The sequence below is a fragment of the Carcharhinus amblyrhynchos genome, chromosome 6 (genome assembly GCF_965287045.1).
Source record: "Carcharhinus amblyrhynchos chromosome 6, sCarAmb.v2.hapA, whole genome shotgun sequence".
NCBI classification, from domain to species: domain Eukaryota; kingdom Metazoa; phylum Chordata; class Chondrichthyes; order Carcharhiniformes; family Carcharhinidae; genus Carcharhinus; species Carcharhinus amblyrhynchos.
Genome location: NC_137329.1, coordinates 95,872,483 through 95,889,012, shown reverse-complemented (window position 1 = coordinate 95,889,012; position 16,530 = coordinate 95,872,483). Strand labels below are relative to the sequence as shown.

General features: G+C 42.2%; 1 protein-coding gene across 3 annotated transcripts in view; it reads right to left on the bottom strand.

The window, feature by feature from the left end:
- Positions 1-1,309: 1,309 nt before the first annotated feature.
- The window catches only part of mansc1 (MANSC domain containing 1), a 29,499-nt gene continuing 14,278 nt past the window's right edge, over positions 1,310-16,530 (bottom strand). For all 3 annotated transcript variants that reach the window (XM_080191017.1, XM_080191016.1, XM_080191018.1), the window contains 2 exons: positions 7,984-8,124; positions 1,310-5,722 (listed from right to left, as the gene is read on the bottom strand). In XM_080191017.1, the coding sequence (XP_080047143.1) occupies positions 4,605-5,722; positions 7,984-8,124 (1,259 nt within the window). In that variant the 3' untranslated portion in view covers positions 1,310-4,604. The remainder of the gene's footprint in view (positions 5,723-7,983; positions 8,125-16,530) is intronic.

The window sequence follows — 16,530 nt, the reverse complement described above, 5'->3', positions numbered from 1 at the left end:
AATTACTTAAAATCTTTGATGGGTCAGCCACACCCCCATGTGTTTCTAAATAGACTACCTCCATTGTTCAATGGAGCTGTACCTGGCCTCATTACGTGCACTGGTTTGACAAAGCTTTGCCCAGTTGGGGATGAGGAAACTCTTGGTCTGGGAATCCATTAGCCTTTGCATGAACCACCTCCCCTGATCTTCTTTGGGACCAGTAGAGACACTGCCCCAATAAACTAACAGAGAAGGATAGTAACCAACCTAACCTGATGCTTAAAGTATTTTTAAAGGCAACTAAACATAGGAGGTCATATGATGGTTATTTGTTAAGAAACATGCATTGTACCAGATGCAGACATCTCTCAACCCTGGAGAAATACCACCAGCATTGTCTCCACATGATCCATTGGCAGGATAGGTGCACCAGTGTCAGTGTTCTAGCTCAGACCAGCACCACCAACATCGAAACATTGGCCACCCTCGATTCATTCTGCTGGGTGGGCCACGCTGTCCACATACCTAACATGAGACTCGCTAAACAAGTGCCCTACTTGGAGCTTCAACACAAGTGAACCCCAGGAAGGCAGAGGAAACATTTCAAGGACACACAGAGCCTCCTTGAAAAAGTGCAACATCCCCATCAACATCTGGGAATCTCTGGTCCAAAGCTGCCCACAGTGGAGGAAAAACACCCAGGAAGGAACTGAACCCCATCTCAAGTTTCATTTCTGAGAACAAACTGAAGCCAAGCATCAACAGCAAAATGAACGCATGGCAACCTGGAACTCCCACCTACTCGCTCCGCCAACCATCATCTGGCCCGCCCGTGACAGAGACTGTAGGTCACATATTGGACTCCTTAGTCACCTGAGAACTTATTTTCAGTGGCGAAGCAAGCCATCCTCAACTCCAAGAACTTGCCTAAGAAGAAGCAGCAAACTCCATTAAAATCCAAGGCAGACATGTGATTCTCAAAAGTGTTGAGGAGTATAGTTTCAGATTGAGTAGAGTGGACAATACAATCATAGCATGAAATAGTCAAGCAAATTGCATTCTGGTGATCACAGTGTGGACCAGAACTTTCACGGTGATGGATAAGGCAACAGTTAACAACAACTTTAGAAAAGCGAGGGCAACAGGAAGGTGCTTAGAGGGTAAAAGGAATTACGGAACAAAAGATCAGTGGTCTGTGGAATGTAATTAATTACAGCCAACTGGACAGTAAATTCATACTCCAGGATTTTCTCATTTTTTTTTAAGTCGTTAATATCAGAAGAAAAATAAACAGGAACGAGTTCAGCAGACACAATTGTGCATGGTCTGTTGGAATAAGAGGTTTAATGAGCTAAATGCTTTTCCATTATATTGCACTCTAATGTCTTAACAATAGTTACCTCTTCTAAGTTACCTTAGTTATGATTGTTTTTATTTTAGTATTTCCATCTTTGCTTCAATAATAAAACAATTATGACATGAGTAAAATTAAAATACAAGGACAAAATCATTCTTAATTTTTACAGTAAAACAATTGTACAAGCTCTTTATCAGTTTGTACATTCACTTGCATTTCTACAGTTCATTTCATTAATTCAGTCATGCCTGCTTCACTCAAAGACAGGTCCTTGGCTCAATGACTGCTGAAGCTTTATCCTAAACTATTTTTCTTCATATGGTTGGCTATTGCATTCCATGCTCAGAGGCAGGGCAAGGAGGCAAGTTCCAGTGTACCTCAGCCAGGGCATCAATCAAACCCTTGCCGTTAACATTACTCTGAAGCACAAGCAAGTCATCTAGTTAATGGAGCTAAATAGTCCTCTATTTAAGTGCTGAGTATTTAGTTTGATCATTGATTACAGGTAGTGGCAACAAATTCTCAAAAAGCCATTCTGTACACTATATAGAAGGGGCTGAGTTGTAACCTAATTTCTCCCTTGACTAATCAATGTTAGTTCTGAGCATTATCAACCTAACAATATTAGTTCTGAGCATTATTGAGTAGGATGAAAGGAGTAAATATCTAAACAAATTTCTTGTGCTCTGCCAAATACCATATGATTGGTCAATAAAAAGATGTGTCATGTCTACATGTTCAGTATCTTTCTTATCAAAAGATCTGAGATTTCTCAATAAATTATGCATCAATACAGAGTTTTGAATTCATCCAGACTCGGCTGAATTTCTAAGAGAAAATCTTTGTTTCACAACATGGATACTTAGAACTTTTGGTTGGAAGCAACCAAACAAAAATATAGGGCTGGATTAACAAGGTATCATGAGTTCTCCACCATCACCCCCACCCCAGAGCCATTTAACAATTGGTCTTTTAATAGACTGAATACTGGAAATCCCTTAAGGCTAAGGGTGAGGGATTTAAGTGTGTCCAGGAAGGATTTTTGGAACAATATGCGGATAGTCCGACTAGAGAGACGGAAATACTGCACCTAGTACTAGGGAATGAGCCCGGCCAGGTCTTTAAATTTGATTGGGGGAAAATGTAGTGACCACAATTCTGTAAGTTTTCAGATACTGATGGAAAAGGATGAGTGTTGTTCTTGAGTTAAGATGCTAAATTGGGGGAAGGCTAACTACAACCAGATTAGGCAGGATTTGGAGGCCTTTTTTTTGGGGAGAGGCTGTTTGAAGATAAATTCACATTTGGCATGCGGGAATCTTTTAAGGAGCAGTTGATCAGAGTGCAGGACAGACATGTGCCTATAAAAAGGAAGGAGAGGAAAGGCAGGATTCAGAAACTGTGGATGAAATTGAGAGTCTAGTCAAAAAGAAAAAAGGATGCAAACATGAGGGCCAGGCAATTAAAAACAGATGAAACATTTGAAGAATACAGGGAAAGTAGAAAAGAGCTCAAACAGGGAAGTAGGAGGGCAAGGAGGGGATCACAAAATGTCCTTGGCACTCAGAATTAAGAAGATTCCCAAGGCATTTTATACATTTATTAGAAACAAGAGGGTAGCTTGAGAAAGACTTGGTCCACTTAAGGGCAAAGGAGGGAAATTATGTGTAGAACCAAAGGAAGTAGGCGAGATCCTTAATGAGTACTTTGCATCGGTATTCACAGAGGGACACATCGATTGATGGTGTCTTGGAGAGGTGTGTAAACCCTTTAGAACAAATCATCATTACGAGAGAGGGAGTGTTAGGTGAATTAAAAAGCACTGAAGGAGACAAATCCCCAGAGCCAGATTACTGAGGGAGACTGAAATTACTTATTACTGAAATTGCTGAACCTCTAACAGAAATCTTTGGTTCTTCATTGGCCACTAGTGAAGTACCAGAGGATTAGACAGCCAATGTTGTCCCATTATTTAAGAAGGGTAGCAGGGATAACCCAGGTAATTATAGGCCAGTGAGTTGATGTCAGTGATAGTGAAACTGTTGGAGAAGATCCTTAGGAATAGGACCTATACACATTTGGAACTGAATGGTCTTGTTGGCGACAGAGAACATATTTTTGTACATGGGAGGTCATGTCTCACTAATTAAGCTAAGGGGCAACATGACAGAAGTTTACAAAATTATGAGAGGTATAGATAGGGTGAAGAGTTGGAAGTTTTTCCCCAGGGCAGAAATGACAATTACGAGGAGGAGGAGGAGAAGTGTGGAGCAAGTTTTTAAACACAGAAGGTGATGGGAGCCTGGAATGCATTGCCAAGTGAGGTGATTGAGGCAGTCGTGTTAGCCACATTTAAGTCTCATCTTGATAGACATATGAACAAATGGGGAAAAGAGGGCTATAAGCAGTTGATTTAGATAGATAAATGTGATTGGCGCAGGCTTCAAGGGCCGAAGGGCCTGTTCCTGTTCTGTACTGTTCTTTGAATACAGCACATCCACTCATTCAAACAGGAAGTCCCCCTCAGAGCACTGCTGGCCAGAGGCTGTCAGCTCTCCAGTAACAACCAACCAGTGGTTGCCAGCTTTCCAGTACAAGTGGTGGCAATGGAGAGCAGTGGCCTCTGGGGCCTTCACGAGGGATCACTGCCGCATTCCTGGAGACAAGCAAGTGTGATGGGATAGCTGAGAGGTGCTGGCAAGTGGGTGAAGACACAGCCAAAACATTAGGAGGGAGCCCCTGGTCTCTACCGCTCTTTCACTGACTACTGTTAAACCAAAAGACAAAGACCATGGTGGCACACTGAAGAGGAAACCATTTGCCCACCCCCAGCCTACACAGGGAAACCGTTCCAACTGGTGACAGCCTCTCCTGTATTGGGTAAAGTAAGCAGGAATTAATTGTCACTTAAAGGCCCCAATTTGTCTATTGGTGGATGGGCTGACCAACACCTCTCCCCACCACTGGTAATAATTGCTCTGAGTGTTGGTGGGGGGGGGCAGTTTAATGTAGGTGGGCCACATTCTCAGTTAATCTTGCCCCTCACCCCCATTTTGCTGGTGGGGAGCATTAAATCCAGTCCATGAACTATTTAATTTACTTCTTAAATGATTTGCATATGCATTTCCCAACATCCAATGAACAGAGCCAGAAGAGAATATAAACCACATTTATATACTGTAGAAACTGTAACAAGCGCTTTTGTTATCCTGGGCTTTTCCTGAACGTCCAAGTTTGTTCATAATGGAACAAGTCAATTCTTCCTTCATGCATCTATATACATTCCATTTATTAGGTAATCCACTCTGGTATAGTGCCTTCTATTATAAGACTCTGATATTCGTTTACTTATCACAATCATAACTATTATGAGAAATAACAAACCAAATAATAAAGCAGCAATTAGGCCACTCTGAACCTCTATTTTTGAATCTTCCATTTTTCCTGCTGATTTGACGTGACTTCCCAGTAGTTTGTTTCTTGCTTTACTCGATACTACAGTTATAATCCCAATGAACGGTGTTTTAGCAACTGAAATCTTTGATGCAGGGGATTGTTGTGTCATCTTTGGTGCCACCTTAGCTGTTGAGGCATTAGTGGTAGTTAACTGGATATTTGGAAGAGTGGTGGCGGTCAGTGGAGTGGTTGTTCTTTTCTGAGTGGTGGTGTCTGCAAGAGTAGTGGTTGTCGTCGTCAGAGTGGTGGTGGCTAGAAGAGTGGTTGGGAGAGTAGTGGTGGTTGTTGTCGTCCAAGTGGTGGTGACTGGGAGGGTGGTTGTGGTCAGAGTGGTGGTTGTTGTTCTCTGAGCGGTGGTGGCTAGAGGAGTGGTTGGGAGAGTAGTGGTGGTTGTTGTCGTCCAAGTGGTGGTGACTGGGAGGGTGGTTGTGGTCGGAGGGGTGGTGACTGGGAGGGTGGTTGTGGTCGGAGGGGTGGTGACTGGGAGGGTGGTTGGGAGGGTGCTGGTTACCGTTGGTTGTATAGTGGTCGCTGAGAGAGTAGTATGGTAATTGGTGCTTATTAGCTGGGTCGTAGTCAATAGCAGATTGGTTAGGAAGGCAGAGGTTGATGTTGTGTGGATGGCTGGATGAATGATCTTTGGCCTGTCAGTAGTCAATGAGAAAAGGGGGTTGGCTGCCAGTGTAATGAAGGGTGTCCTTGTCATTGTTAACGGTTTAGTGGTCACAGGGAGAGTGTAAAATTTTGAATGGGTGGAAGAAGTTCTTGATTGAACTGTGGTTGTTTGAGGAGTGGTGACTGTTGTTGACTGACGGGTAGTTATTTTGGTAGGAGCAAGATCAGATGTGAAATTTCTGAGCTGATCCGGAGGAATTTCTTTATCTGACAATTCTTCTTCCATGGACTCATCTTCCATGTTTTCTAAATCTGTATGCAAAAAGAATAGAAACATTTGTGCATTTCTGAAACAGGGGATATTGAAATATGGTAACTGAAAATTAGTGATTTTCAGATAGAAAACCCACACATTGTATTTTGCTGAGACAGGTTTGAGGTTCTGATACAATGGATTCATCTGATGCTCTGGGGGTTTGGGTTTAAATCCATGCAAGGTTGGGGGGATAAAAAGCCTTAAGTTTTCTGTCTTGTCAAGAGTGACATGGAAAATACAGCTTCAAGACTTCTCTGTAACCATTAAGAAAAGCTGATGTAACATTTTGTCCCATTATTTGACTACTCAACTACTGATTGGCACAATTTCTCATCCCCGTCTTAAGTGAGAACCTGCGGAAAGCTAAATATTGCCTGAAATAGTTATTTAATCTCAGAAATACCTGAGAGATTGGCTACTAGATTTTTGGCAAGGGGTTAAGTCATGGTACAGGTCTAAGACCTCATTACATCTCCATTAGGAATAGAAAACTCCCAGTTTGTGCCCAGGTTACGACACCACACATTGCAAGGACTCAGACAATGTGCCTAATCCAAGAATGGTACCTGATCCAAAGTCAGAAGGACACTGCCCAGTAAGATATTGATTTTTGTGGTCAAAAGGTATCAAGTTTAATTCATGATTTCCTGGACTTTGCAGTGCGGTCATTTCTTGAACGGGATCCAGGTTTGGTCTGAATGGCCCAATAACACTTACAGATTAGACTTAACTGTGTAAGGAATCGGAGGCTGGGCAGTGATCACAGAACTGGATCTCTGCCGGAGTCAGCATCTTCAAGAGAGGAGTCAATCTCGGGTCCATGGCTGGGGAGAGGATGTGCAGTGGGGACTGATGCCACTGGCTTCAGCTGGGTCCCATCCCCAAGCGTACATTTGGAATCTGGTGTCATGACCTTGGATGACTTTGCCAAAGAGAGGATGTAGATGAGAAACAGGAGAGGAAAAACAACAATTCCAGAAGGGAAAGGAAGGCATTGTAGGGGGATTCTCTGGCTATGATTGACTAGGTAAAAGTAGAACTAAGTGAGGACAGTTTGAATTAGTTGGACAATGGAGGAAAGGAGGACAGCACAGTCAACAATTTCAAAGGACACAGGTGAAAATGAATCACTTCACACTTCTCCTCATTAAATTCCATCTGCCACTGATCCAACCACATGGCCAGCCTGACAAGACTATCATTGTTAACTGAAAATTATACCTTGAAAGCTCAAGTCCAGGTCATATATCAAGAAAAAGCAGAGCCCTAACACCAACCCCTTCACTATAGGGCTTCCTCCAGTCTGAAAAATAACTGTTCACCACTAACCTCTGTTTCCTGTCACTCAGCCAATTTCATATCCATGCTGTTATTGTCTCTTTCATTCCACAAGCTGTAACTTTGTGGAACTTTATCAAGTGCCCTTGACGATGTGGTCCATACACAGCACATCATCTCATTTTGTCCTGAGTTATCATTTAAAACTTCCCTCCCATCGAGGGTAAACTGACAGGCCTGTTGTTGCTGGGTTTACGGTGTAATATTTAGGTTTCTCCAATCCTTTGGCACTATCCCAGTTTCTACAGAGAATGAAAAATTATGGCCAGTCTCCCCTCCCTTATTTCCCTCTGCATCTCTGGATGTATCTCATCTGGTCCTGGTGACTAATCAATTTTAAGTACAGCCAGCTTACCCAATCACTCCTCTTAATCCATTTTTAGCCCATTGGGTTTCTCAATTATTTCCTCTTTCATTATAACTTTGACAACATCGTCTTCAAAAGGTAAAGACAGATTCAAAGTACTCTTTTGTACCTCAATCATGTCACCTGCCTTCAGGTGTAGATCAACTTTAGGTTCCTAATCAGCTTCCTTTTTGGATTTAGCTGCCAGTCTCTTCTCATACTTTCTTTTTTCTTAAACTTTCCCTCTGCACTTTCTATATTAAGCCTAGTTCTCAGTTGTGTTATCCACCTGGCATCCGTCATACGCACCCTTCTTCGATCATTCAGGAGCTCTGGTTTGTTTGCCCTACCTTTTACCCCTTGTGGGAATGTACCTTTGCTGTACCAAAATGATCTCTTCCTTAAAGCCAACCTATTGTCAGGCAAAGCTGTAAATAATCAATCTTTGATTCCTTTACCTGGGTCAGATATACTCCCCTACATTAATTATTTTTACTCTGGCTTGTAATCAGACATATATTATGCAGATACAATAAACACACATGTGAAATTTAGCTTAAATGGCAAAGTTACCTCTTTGTACAAAGTGGCTTATATATCCTGTTGATTCTATCAATGGACAAGCATCCTCAGTTGGACAATAAAAAAGGTAGCAATTTGGAAATGAATTCTTCTGTCTTGGATTAAATGTCATAAAATTGCACCAATTTTCTCCTTCCAAACAAAACAGAATGAGTAATGTTTAGTTCACCAGGCATCTACATTAAGAAAATCTACAGTACTCTGTTTTATTAAGGTTAGCAGAACAAATAAAACCTGTGGTAGTATATTAAACAATTGAGTTTGTAGAGAACTTGCATTTTCTGAGTTACATTTTCTAACAAAAAGAAATATCTACTTTTTTTATCGTATCTTCATACATTTTTTCCCTTTGGGTGGAAGTAGTAGAAGGATTCCTGAGCTACATATCAGCTTGTTGAGCCGTGTTATTAACACTCTTTCTATGGCTAACAAGTTCTAGCATTGGACTCAAACCCAAAGCTTCTGGTCCAGATCACTCTGCCACAAATCTCCCTATATCTACCATCTGAAACAGCATGAGATGAAAGTTACACAGGAGGCACAGGAATTAAGGCAGATTTTGATCTGTACCAGTAAGTAGCCAAGTGCGTCAGCAAAAAAGTCTGGATAGCTTTTGAGTCCAAGGCATCATTTGAATCTGACCAGTGAATTATCAGAGTCTCAATGCAGTTTGAGCGTAGAATGACGAACAGCTGGAACACTGACATTAGCTTCAGGTATGTCCTATGGAGGAGTGGGGCTAGCATGTCTGAGCTGGCAGCAACCTATTATTTGTGGAGTCAGGAGGAACACCACTGCCACTCCCAGTCCTCCAAAAAAGAACCACAGACCTATTTGTGGGACCTTCGTTGTTGGATTACCAGTTAGTATTGAATTGAACAGAGCAGACAGGACATGGCGACACAGTGGTTAGCACTGCTGCCTCACAGTGCCAGGGACCCTGGTTTGATTCCTGGCTTGGGTCACTGTCTGTGCGAAGCTTGCATGTTCTCCTCCACCACCATGTCTGCGTGCGTTTCCTCTGGGTGCTCCAGTTTCCTCTCAGTCCGAAAGATGCACTGGTTAGGTGCATTGGCCATGCTAAATTCTCCCTCAATGTACCTGAACAGGCACCAGAGTGTGGCGACTAAGAGATTTTCATGGTAGCTGCATTGCATTGTTAATGTAAGGCTACTTGTGACACTAATAAATAAACGTGTTCCAGCCAGAACTCTTCCAAGATTTCAACTGGAGTTCAATGAATGCATTTTAAAACTTCTAATTTACTTTGATAATATTTCTTGATATATTTAAGGGTGGCATCGAACTAATGTTCAATTACACACCTGAAAATAGGTTTAATCATTAAAAAAAGCATTTTCGTCACAGTGTCAATCCATCGTCTGAGAGTAATCTGATTTTAAATGACTAAAAATATAAAATCGCTGGAGTACAGTCAGTTTCTTAGCACATTAATTTGATCTTTAGAGCCTTCTTAAAGGCCCACAAATGAGCACAATTAGTGGAAACCCCCAGTGGAGATTAATTCATCCTGGTGATGTGACTTGGCTTCCAGCACAATGTGTTTTTTAACTAACGCAAAAGATATGGAGACTCTACAGCACTGACTGCAATTGGTGCTTAAAATTTCACAATCCTTTGCATGAATTTCAACCAAATTACACCCCCTCCCAAAAATAAAAGTACAACCAAGCGGACATTTCAGGATGGTGCATTTACATTTTCAGAGCTGCACTACTTTTCATAAAGCACACAGCTAAAATGTATCAGCTTACAAAGAAACTCGGTGGCACCCACGCCCAGGAAACTGGTTGTCCGGCCATATCCTGAAGGATAGTTTGAATGTCTGAATGATTGAAGTTGTGTGTTCTTCTCCTCTTGGCCTGGTGCCACACGCTGCTGCCCTCTGGATCCAGATGGTGTTTGAGTGTCTACGATTTTTGTACTGGTACAATAGAAATATTGTTCAGCCACGCAGCCACTTGAGGGTGAAGTGAAAGAACCAAGTACGGTTCTTGTTCATCCTGCTTGTTCTCCAGTCTGATGCTTAAAAGGACAGGCTGAACTATCATCTAAGAGCTATTCATAAAGTCATTAAGGCACACAAGTAGACCATTTGAGCCATCGAGTTCATGCTGGCTCTCTACAGAGCAATTCATTCTCCTGCTTTATCTTTATGGTCTGTAGGGAAGTTACTTGCTAGTTTAGTGCTTTATATCAGTATCTATGCTAATTAGTGTGCAAATGATCAATCAGGAAATTTTTGTGCAACTCTCTCTAAAAGACACCAGTGAGTAAAACACTAATCTTAAAAGGTGAAACAACACTGCAATCAACAAGGCAATTCCAGGCCAATGTCTATCCAGAAAGTTGAGCTCAGGGCCCTGTTCTTTGCAGACAAAAAGAACATGTACACAGATTGTGCCTGTTTCAACTAAACAAAATTAGTGACACCATTCACTGACTCATTCAAGGCAATGCCTTAACCAATCAGGGTCAAATTGTCTGGTTTAAGTTTCAAACAATGCTTGGTACATTCTCCATGGCAATAAGAACATAAGAAATAGGAGCAGGAGTAGGCCATCTAGCCCTTCGAGCCTGCCCCGCCATTCAATAAGATCATGGCTGATCTGTCGTGGCTCTGTTCCACATTCCCGCCCTCTCCCCATAACCCTTAATCCCCTCTCTTATCAAAAACCCATCAACCCGCGTCTTAAAAATATTTAGCGAGGCAGCCTCCACCACTTCAACGGGCAGAGAATTCCAGAGATTCACCACCCTTTGAGTGAAGAAGTTCCTCCTCAACTCCATTCTAAACCGCCGCCCCCCCCCTTTATCTTGAGGCTGTGCCCCCTAGTCCTACTGTCTTTTTTGAGCGGGAAGAGTCTCTCCACCTCTATCCTATCCATCCCATTCATTATCTTATACGTCTCAATGAGATCTCCCCTCATTCTTCTAAACTCTAACAAGTACAAGCCTAGTTTATTCAGCCTCTCCTCATAGCTCAACCCCCTCAACTCTGGTATCAGCCTAGTAAACCTCCTCTGCACTCCCTCCAAGGCCAAAATATCCTTGCCTAAGTGCAGCGCCCAAAACTGCACACACTACTCAGCTGCGGCCTCACCAATGCCCTATACAGCCGCAGCAAGACCTCCCTACTTTTATATTCAATTCCCCTCGCTATGAAGGCCAGCATCCCATTCGCCTTCCTGACCACCTGCCGCACCTGCAAGCTGGGTTTTTGCGACTCATGCACAAGGACCCCGAGGTCCCTCTGCACTGTCGCCTGCTGCAGTTTTTCGCCATGTAAGTAATAATCCTTCCTACCATTATTCCTACCAATGTGGACCACCTCGCACTTGCCAACATTAAATTCCATTTGCCATTTCCTGGCCCATTCGCCCAGCCTATCTAGATCCTTCTGTAGACTCTCCACACCCTCCGCACAATTTGCCGTTCCACCAATCTTGGTGTCATCAGCAAATTTCGACACCCTACACTCGGTTCCCTCCTCCAGATCATCTATATAAATGGTAAATAGCTGAGGCCCCAGCACCGACCCCTGGGGCACTCCACTAGTCACCATCCGCCAATCTGAATAGCACCCATTGACCCCCACTCTCTGCCTCCTATTTGACAACCAATCCTCTATCCACTCTAACACCCTACCCCCAACTCCATGTCCCCTGACCTTCTGCAATAACCTCTTGTGAGGTACCTTGTCAAACGCCTTCTGAAAATCAAGACAGACCACATCCACTGGCTCTCCTCTATCCACCGCCCTAGACACATCCTCATAGAACTCCAGTAAATTTGTCAGACACGACTTCCCTTTAATGAAACTGTGCTGCGTCTGCTCTATCAAGCAATTCCTCTCAAGATGCCTCGCTATTTCCTCCTTGATGACGGATTCTAACATTTTACCTACAACAGACGTTGAACTAACCGGCCTATAATTCCCTGCCTTTTGCCTGGCACCCTTCTTAAACAACGGCGTAACATTAGCCGCTTTCCAATCTTCCGGCACTTCCCCGGAATCCAGCGACGTCTGGAAAATAACCACCAAGGCATCCACTATCACCTCCGCCATTTCTTTCAGAACCCTCGGATGCATTCCATCCGGTCCTGGCGACTTGTCCACAATCAGCCCCTCCAGTCTGTCGAGCACCGCCTCTCTCGTAACAGTAATGTCATTAAGACCCTCCAGTCCTACCACCTTTCCATCGCTAACACCCGGCAAATTATTCACGTCCTCCTCCGTGAAGACAGAAACAAAAAAGTTATTCAGGACCTCAGCCATATCCCCATCCCCTACCACTAAGTCCCCCTTCTCATCCTCTAAGGGACCAACGTTCACCCTAGCCAGCCTCTTCCTTTTTATGTATTTATAAAAACTCTTGCTATCCTTTTTTGCTATCCAATGGCTCAATGAATCAGAGTCTACTGCCAACCAATCAGCACTTTCTTCTCATACTGGTATAAGGGGAAACAACAATTTATACTGTATTATTGTGAAGTGTCCTGACAGTACAAAACAAAAAGCTTCAACATGTTTCTTTTTCCAGCAACATTAATTCAGGTATCAGATCCCTTCAAACTCAAAGAATAATGATATAAGAAAGAACCTTGCCTTGTCACACCTCCAGGACATACTCCAAAGTCCTTCACAGCTAATTTATTTATTTTTAATGTGTACTAAGTAGGCAAACATAACACAGCAAGGTTATTCAAACAACAAATAATGACACTTAACATTACGTACCTTACTTTTTTGGTGAGGGAATAATGTTGAGCAAGAAAATGTACTTCTGAAGAGGTTGCCTCTGTTTAATGTCCCATCAAACTGAACATTACTCCCTCACTACTCCAGAAAGGCAGAGGCATTGAAACTGAACCAATAATTGCCCCAGTTTCAATCACTGGTCTGTGCTAAATTAATGCAGATCTGACCTTTTTAGACAAACTTATTACATCAGTAGAATCATAGAATCCCTACAATGCAGAAGGAGGCCATTTGGCCCATCAAGTCTGCATTGACCATAATCCCACCCAGGCCCTATCCCCATAACCTCATGCATTTACCCTAGCCAGTACTGTTGAATATTAAATATCAGAGCTGGATATAATCCAAAGTTGATATGAGTTTCTTTTTAATCTTCAATATATCTATAATTAAGACTGTGTGCGCTATTCCAGTTCAAGTTGTAGTGGATCCAAGGACAAAAGACAAAGCAGCAATATTAAGAGGTTATTTTAAAGTCCGTATTTATGAAGAAGGAAAACTTCCAAAGTCAAATAAAGAAGAAACGTATTAAATGAAAGAGTGATATGGTGTGTTGCTCAGGAAAAAGACTGAGAGGTTATGTGGTGGATAAATCTGAATCCACCAGCACAGTTTTTTTTCTCCAGTAATTTTGTGGAGAAATCTGCAAAGCTACTGAATTTTCAACTAAGGTTTCTGCCACCAACAGCTTGCCAGTACTGTGCCATTATCATAGAGTCACAAGTTTACAACATGGAAACAGGCCCTTTGGCTCAACTTGTCTATGCCACCCTTTTTTTTTTACTACTAAGCTAGTCCCAATTGCCCACATTTGACCCCTATCCCTTTATACCCACCTTACCCATATAACTGTCTAAATGCTTTTTAAAAGACAAAATTGTACCTGCCTCTAGCAGCTTGTTCCAGACACTCACCACCTTCTGAGTGAACAAATTGCCCCTCTGGACTTTTCTGTACCTCTCCCCTCTCACCTTAAACCTATGCCTTCTAGTTTAGACTTCCCTACCTTTGGGAAAATATTTTGACTATCCACTTCATCTATGCTCCTCATTATTTTATAGATCTCTATAAGATCGCCCCCAAGTCTCCTAAGCTCCAGAAAAAAAAGTCCCCGTCTATCCAGCCTCTTCTCATAACTCAAACCATCAAGTCCCAGCAGCATCCTAGTAAGTCTTTTCTGCACTCTTTCTGGTTTAATAGATCCTTTCTATGATAGGGTAAGCAGAACTGCACACAAATATTTCAAATGTGGCCTTACCGATGTCTTGTACAACTTCAACAAGATGTCCCAATTCCTGTATTCAATGTTCTGACCAATGAGACCAAGCACATCGAATGCCTTCTTCACCACTCTGTCCATCTGTGACTCCACTTTCGAGCAGCTATGATCCTGTACCCGTAAATTTCTTTGTAACTCTCCCCAACACCCTATTATTAACTGAATAAATCCTGCCCTGGTTCAAAATGTATCAAGAGTATATTTATTAGCCACAAGTAGGCTTACATTCAAATTGCAATGAAGTTACTGTGATAATATCCTAGCACCCTGAATTTGTCTAAATTAAATTCCATCTGCCATTCCTATATGAAAAAGAACAGTAATGCCAAACGAACCAGATACAAAACTCTAAAACAAGGGTTTGTAAGCAGCTTTCAACGGGTCCACCAAAAATTAAACAAAATGCGATAGCAGACCAATCAGAATCGGGACAAGCAGTAGCTAAGATATCTTGTCAGGATCTTTCTGTGTTTGCACAACTTTAGGTTGAAGTATGCAGAGAGAGACAGAGAGAGAAAAAACATGGTCCATCAGCAAAGCAGCAGCAACAACGGATTTCACATGTAGCACAGAAAGGAAGATCCCACAATGGGAGGGAGTAAGGAATTCAGCAAATCTTGTCCTCAATTTTAAAATGTTTGCTCTATGTTGCTGGTAAAACAGCAGCTGGTAAGGGCTGAGCCTGTGGTGATGGTCACAGCCACTAAAGCCCAAACGTTTGGAGAAGTATTTATGCATCTTTGGGGTCAATGTGGTGCAATTTGAACAGAAAAACACAATCAACACAATAAAGGCTTGTTATAATTCCTGTGCAGCTGAATTATATTAACTTAAATCATTAATGCAGATTACTAGCAAGATATATCATAATTTTGTAATTCCATGAGTTAATTCACAAAAATGGGCAAGTTGCAATCGAGTTACTGCCTAGAATACCACTGGGAATTGGAAGTACCCAGTACCATATTTATACAAATTGTGTATTTTCTTTTTAGTATCATGCTTGCTTAAAGTGCAAAGAAATTGCAAATTGAAAGGATAATTTTTTTGAGATGTCTCTGGTCAGTAGGAGAGTGTGAAAGAGAGAAGTTGAGCCCCAGAAGAGGGAAGACTGTAGGAATGGAACCAAATCTTAAGTAAAATGAAAGCAACAGATGCATTTCTAATTGTATTCATAATTTTTCTATAGAAAAAGTACTTGTGATGTGTTGTTGGTGGTCTGTGGAAGTTTTGAAACATGGGAGGGGCAGAAGCAAAAGCGATTGAGAAACCTTAGCCTAAAGAAAGCACCCACAAAAAAGCAGATGCTACTCCATTTAGAATCATAGAATCCTACAGTGCAGAAACGGGCCATTTGGCCCATTAAGTCTGCACCAATCACAATCCCATCCCAAGCCCTATCCCTATAACCTCATACATTTACCCTAGCTAGTCCCCCTGCCCTAATGGGCAATTTACCACGGCTAATCCACCTAACCTGCACAGCTTTGGACTGTGGGAAAAAACCGGAGCACGGGGTGGAAACCCATGTAGACACAAGGAGAATGTACAATTTCCACACAGTTAGTGCTAACCACTGTGCCACCCACTGCCTACAGAAGGGAGACTGTGACCCAGAAGGCAGTATTCATCTCCTCCAAATCAGCTCAACTCAGGATGAAAACCGAAGCCTGGACAACAGATCACTGCTCCAGTATATGCTCCAAATCTCCAAATGGGAAATATTTACAATCCAGGAGAAATTAGCTCGTAGGATCAGTGGCCAGAACTTCAGCTGATTTTTCAGTAAAACAACTCAAAAGTACAATCCTATTTGCCACACTATAACAGAAATCACTTAGAAACATAGCCATCTTCAGGGAATATTTTGTGCCCTTTTGCTAAATATGCTTGCATCTTCTCCACTTAATCTTTGAAAGAAATATAACTGGACTACATCTCTTTTATCGCACCCTGGTCAAGTTTATACTCAGTCCACTGAAGTAGCAACTCTACCTTTGTTCCTCTCTGCTAGCAGTTCCAAATTAAAGACATAGCACCCACAGGAACCAATGTGATATGGTGTGAGAAGTTGCCAATAGGTTGGGCAAATTGTTTCAGCAGAAGTAAATTATGGTATTTTGGCAGCTGGATAATGAATTGCAATCATCTGGAATGACTCATTGCCGCATCTCCAGTGTATTCTGTAAGCATCTATCAATGCAAGTTGAACCATTTCAATTCAATATGCCTCAACAAAAATACAGCTGTCCCACAGTAATGCCCGAATCCTCTATGCTCTGACTCCGATATTTATGGAGAAGTAGGGAGGATGTGGGAGAGTGTTGTTACATAGAATGTGGGACCCAGCTGCACAAGCAAGACATTTGGCCCTTTTCCTCATCTGTCTTAAAAGAGAGATCTCTCATTCTGAGACCGTGTCCCCAACTTCTCATCTCTCCCATAAGGGGAAACATCTTCTCAGCATCCATCCCAT